Source organism: Danio rerio, chromosome 3 (assembly GCF_052040795.2).
Source record: "Danio rerio strain M-AB ecotype USA chromosome 3, GRCz13ab, whole genome shotgun sequence".
Lineage (NCBI taxonomy): Eukaryota > Metazoa > Chordata > Actinopteri > Cypriniformes > Danionidae > Danio > Danio rerio.
Genome location: NC_141023.1, coordinates 2,134,004 through 2,139,985, shown reverse-complemented (window position 1 = coordinate 2,139,985; position 5,982 = coordinate 2,134,004). Strand labels below are relative to the sequence as shown.

The 5,982-nt window shown below is 34.4% G+C and overlaps 1 protein-coding gene across 1 annotated transcript in view; it reads left to right on the top strand.

Annotated features, from left to right (window-relative positions):
• The first annotated feature begins 3,016 nt into the window (after positions 1-3,016).
• LOC147845388 (GTPase IMAP family member 8-like) overlaps positions 3,017-5,982 on the top strand; it is a 32,776-nt gene continuing 29,810 nt past the window's right edge. Inside the window, exons 1-2 of the mRNA XM_087245468.1 lie at positions 3,017-3,084; positions 4,000-4,059. Coding sequence (XP_087101594.1) covers positions 3,069-3,084; positions 4,000-4,059 — 76 coding nt within the window. The 5' untranslated portion in view covers positions 3,017-3,068. The remainder of the gene's footprint in view (positions 3,085-3,999; positions 4,060-5,982) is intronic.

Below are 5,982 nucleotides of genomic sequence, written 5' to 3'. Positions count from 1 at the left end.
GCCCCATTCACACGGGGCGTCAGCTTCAACACTTCCCATTCACTTTGAATGGGTGACGTCAGGTTTTGCCGAACTGCATTGTGGATCCGTCAGCACCGCTTCAGAGGTGTTGCTCGCTGCAGAAGTTGGGACTTGCTCAACTTTTCAAGCGCCGACGCAAGCGTCAGCCAATCAGATTGCTGTATGCAAATACACCAGCTCAGACAGTGGCCAATTGCTGACTAATTTCATTGGCTGACACTGCTATAAGGATCAGCCCCAACTTCAGACATGCCTTCAGTCAAGCGTTGACGCTGAAGCCCCGTGTGAATGGGGCATCAGTGTGTCGTGTATGGACATACCTGCATTAGGAAAGCTCAGATTAGGGATTTGTAAATGACATAAATGTCGAGACGCAAGATTCATTAGTTTCTTCTTGTGTAGTGTGTCATAGTGCACAATAACCAATGCCATGTCAAGACAGAGATTTCCTTAAATATATGAAAATCTGTATCACTATTCATAAAAGCATAACGGCTAACATGAACTGCACAAGGCTCCTCAGTCAATCATGTAATGTCCACAGGCCAGCATTCACAGCTGTCAGAACAAGCAGTCGTGGCATTATACCCTGGTTTCTCTTAAAAAATGCCATTTTAATCAGGGTAACATATACATGTGATTCACCATGAAAGTGTTGTTTAGTGTAAAACATGTTGAAGATTAGCAAACATAAATAAAAAATAGCTTTCAATTGATTAAATGTTAAGTTATTTCCTCACAAAAGCTGCTTATTCAGTGTAGTGACACTTCTTTATTGACAACCATTTTAAAAATGGCCTCTGGTCTGTTACTTGTGTTAGCCTATTCTCTCAACCCCATCTAATCTCAGTTTCCTTCGTCCCAATGGCCACTGGACTATCAACTTTGTTACAGTCACTCATGTGACGAACCCCATCATGGATGACGAGAAAAAAAAATATGAGAGAGGACTATGCTGCTTCCATGAAATGAGAGAAAGCTTTGTGGAGTTTTGGCAAGAGTCCTTCATTGGCTTTCATTATGTGTCATCACAGAGGTATTTGGCTCATTGGAAATACATGCCCATGACTACATTTTTGAGAACTGACATACAGTATATGTACCCTGGACTACGCTTTCTGCAGTTTTTGTTTTCACAAATCCACTAGAGGGCTCCATGTGCACTTTTGACAATCTCAAATATGTTACTGTGGTACATTTTCTTATAGGTGTAATTTCTTGTAAGTCTACCAGAGGGTGTAGTATACTGTACTGTGAATATTAACATCTTTCTTGTGCAAGTCTGTGAGAGAAACTGATCAGCCTGTGCATACTATATCAGCTTGATATCGACTGACCCACACCCCCCTTCCCTAAACAGAACTGATAGTGTTTTCAAAAGCGAACTTGAAAAGAAAAGCTATCAGAGCCGCATGCTTCTACCTCGACCTCATGTGCTTGGGATTTATTTCACTTTAGTGGAACTGTAATTCGTTTTGCTCTAACCCCTGTCTACTACACCCAAGTCCGGAGCCATATGCAGTGAGCTACTAAGCAAACCTGTCACGTCAGAAAAGTGAAAATTTGTTGTTTCTTAAAAATGTACACCAGGGTTGTATGTTATTATATGTTATTCTTATTTTCTTTGCTTGGGTTGTCTCTTTATTTTTATCGTCGTCATCCTGAGCTGAAGACATTGACAGTCTTAGATCCTATTGCTAACATAAAGGTAACATGAAGATTTCTTTACATTACTAAAACAGGAGCATCTAGTTCATGACTGAAATGCCTTAAACAGCAGTTTTGTTTTCATGTGGATAACCTCACTATGGTAAACATACTGAATCTAGCAGTTTTGTTTGTGTTTTATTTTCTTGCTGTTCTGTCGATATGTTATATATATATATATATATATATATATATATATATATATATATATATATATATATATATATATATATATATAATTTTTAGTTTTATTTACATATTATACAAACAAGGGAAGGGTACATATTTCATTGAATTTCAGGGATAATGCAATAATAAAATAATACAATAAATAAATATAAAAGAGAAAAATACAAATAAAGACTTAATATATAAACACTGCCATTTTATTGTTCTTTTAACTTTTTACATAGTGATTTTTTTCTTTTAAGATAATTGTCTTATATTTTTATTGTAATTGTAGTAATTTATACTAGATTAAATGTGAACGTTTCTATCATATACTGTAGTAAAACACTATAAACAGCTGTTGCTCTAATGTAAAATGCGGAATCTGTGCTCGTCTTTCTCCCTCCACAAGAGCGCGCAGGTGAGTTTAATCTGCGCGTGCACGTTTCGTCATTTGAGCGCGTTTATGGCAAGCAGATTCACCTTAACATGTTCCCAGTGTTTGATGTCCTAAATGCGTTTTTATTACTAAGAATAAAATTCTTTACAATGCCTCTTAGAGAGATCTCCAGTTCAGGTTTTACTAGTAACGATAACAAATAGAAATAGAGCTCTAAGAAATTAAATCTTACTATAATTAATTTTAAGAGAGCTCTTCAACTATTTTTTTACAAGAAATTATTACAGAGAGCTTTTTAATTAATTTACTAGTAATATTCCTGATTAGAGAGCTCTTTCAGTATAGTTCTTTCTAATAAGCCTGCGTATGATATTTGCAGAGCTCTAATTGTAGGCTACTAATACGAATGTGACTGTAGAGCTATTTGATTTAATTCTTTCTAGTATTAGAATTTGTAGTGGTTAACTTATAATGTAAATTGTATTGTTTTTATTAATGGAACCTGTTAATAAAAGTATATTAATATTAAACATCTGAAATATTAAATATATTTCAAATATGTGAAATTCAAACATGTGTTATGTAACTTTATTGACAATATATCAAATGTCTATATGACAATCATTAAAATTATCTGTTTGTAATGTTTTTAATGGTATTTGTAACAGAAACTTCTGTTTGTTGTTCAGCACAGATGACAAATAGAATCAGTTTAAGCAAAATCCGCTTGCCATGGACTTTCGCTTTATTTCAGGATCGTAACGGAGTTATAATGGCAGAGAGTCCGAGTAAGTTTTGAATTTAACTAACCGATCAATATAAGTGTACTAACACGGTTAATGTCACCATATTAACCACATATTATTGAAGACGAAGTAAACTCGACCTGTTGGTTTACTGTCATGTTTACTGTGCTGTTGTGCTGTCCTCATGGCCTCTTCAACTCGCCGTTATTAGGTTCTTCAAACATGTTTGCGAGCATTTCTGTACGCGGATTTGATAAACGTGACAGCTTAAAGTGTCTCAACCCTGCAAATCAGGTCAAGTTACTCATTAAAAATACAGTTTGTGTCAAAATAGTTGCCCACATGAAAGAAATACTAGAAATTTATAGACAATGTAGTTGTCATTATTGTACTTGTATAATGTTATTTTCCAGTCTGACCAGCTAAAACCAGCCAGCCAGCCTAGAGTGGTTCAAGCTGTTTTTTTTAAATCCAAAAAAAGAGTCACGTTTTGATAAAAAAAAGTCATAATAGCTGTTTTAGCATGAAGTTGTGATTGAATTTCCTCTTGTTACAGTTATGAAAAAGTTTGATGACAAGCAGGAAATGTTATGACCACATTGAAATGGTTTATAGAATCACCACAACAGATGTAATTTCAAGTGCTTTTATATGGTTCAAAAACACTACAGTATTTATTATAAATTACTACAGTACTTTTTCATTTCAAGATTTTCAGAAAAGCACAGCACAATTTGCATTGAGAATCACATAAAATTACTTTCTTTTTCCAGTTTCTATGTCAGTTATATTTTTGTAATGTATATGTTTAAGGAACATACTGAATTGGAAACTAATAAAATACAGTACAACACAACACAGAAAACAAGCTCTGTTTATTATAAACTAATTGTGTGTGTGTAGCCTACTGTCTTTTCTCGTTATACTACAAAGTGTAATGTCAAACTTTTGTTTCAGTGATGGCTGAATACCATGCTGCCCACAAATCAAGATGGAGCATGATCGAGCCTCCTGTTTGTAAGTATTCTATGGATAAAAACAAATTATAAAATAAAAGTCAAGTAAAAAATGTGTGGACATTATGGGCAATTTATCCATTTTATTTTCTTCACACAAGATTAAAAAGTGGTTAACCTTATTTTTACAAATAATGTTATAACAGAGTCATTAGTATTAATGACATTTAATGACAAACTCAATTTGTACCACTGTAGCTAATATCAAGAAAAATATTAACAATGCTGTTGTAAAACTCATGACAACTTTATGATGACCTCAAGATTTTTGGCAAGTTATGTTGTCCTGGTAACGTCAAGTTGTTATAACAAAGACAAATTTATGATAAGTATGTTTGTCAAGTTGCCATAACAAATATATCTCAAACAATGTCACCTGTTCAATTATAATTACATCACCGTCTTAAGCATGTATAAAACATCCACATTCGTGATCTGTCATGTCATGATTATAAAGGTTTTATAAACGCCCTCTACAAATAAAGTGTTTCAGTGTTGTGAAATATTATATATATATATATATATATATATATATATATATATATATATATATATATATATATATATATATATATATATATATATATATAATAACTATTTCTCCCAGTGTTACCCAGGGGAGTCGGTTGCTCTAACAAGGAGGCTAAAGACCATGGCCTCTAGTGTCTGTTGCTAGAGCACCTTTAGAGAACAGAGGAGTGAGGTTTACCTGCACAGCACTTACTAGCTGGCCTCCGTTACACCAGCATTTTCAAAAAAGGGAACTCAAAGATGATGAAAAGTACCTCAGTTATCCAGTACTAGTTTATTTCTTTACTTCAGTTTGTTAGCATTTGCCAGTTTTTAATCATTCTTTCCCATGGCTTAACCAGTTGTTTTCTAGATACAGTAGTAATTATCTTCAAACAATCTTTGAAAAGAGGGTTTAACATCAAGCTGAACATTTTCACAGTGTGGTCTGTAGCTTTCAACTTTGCAAACTCTATATATTTCAATGGATTCTGACTGTAAGTGATCCCAACGATATTTACATATTGTTATAACTGTGGTCTGAACACGGCTAGTTTACATTCAGAATGACTTTTAGAAGGATGTTGTTATCTTTATAGTTGATGTGCTTGGTGTACTGCCCTTAAAAGCTAAATTGCAGGAAAATATATCCTACATACTTATTATGTGAATAATCACCTCAGAGATGTAGTTCGGGGTTTGTAGGATTACAAACTCAGACGTACACTGCAAAATCATCTTTATTTGAAAGAACAAATTTCATTACTAAGGATCTAGGGAGAGTTTTCTTTTACAGACTTCCCTATGAGAAACAAGTGCCATATAAAAATAGGGCTATAGTTAGCGAAGGTGGAAAAATAGATATAAATCTTTGACATTTTTATGACCATTTTTTTACATGGACATTTTAAGTGTGTAACTTTGTGTAACTTTTGTAAAATTAGTAAAAAAAAAAAAGTAGGCCATAATTGTTACCATTATATGTATATTTTTGGGGCGGTACAGCAACTCTGTGGTTAGCACTGTCGACTCACAGCAAGAACGTCACTGGTTCGAGTCTCGGCTGGGTCAGCGGTGTTTCTGTGTGGAGTTTGCATGCTCTCCCCGTGTTGGCGTGGGTTTCCTCTGGGGGTTTCGGTTTCCCGCACAGTCCAAATACATGCACTATAGGGGAATTGATTAACTAAATTGGCCGTAGTGTATGAGTATGTGAATAAGTGTGTAGTTGTTTCCCAGTACGGGGTTGCAGCTGGAAGGGCATCTGCTGCGTAAAACATATGCTGGAATGGTTGGCAGATCATTCCGCTGGGGCGATTACTGATAAATAAAGAGACTAAGCCAGAAAAATGAATGAGTGGATGTATATATATTTTTTTATTTTATATATAGTTTTTAATGAAGCTGACTGTCTCTC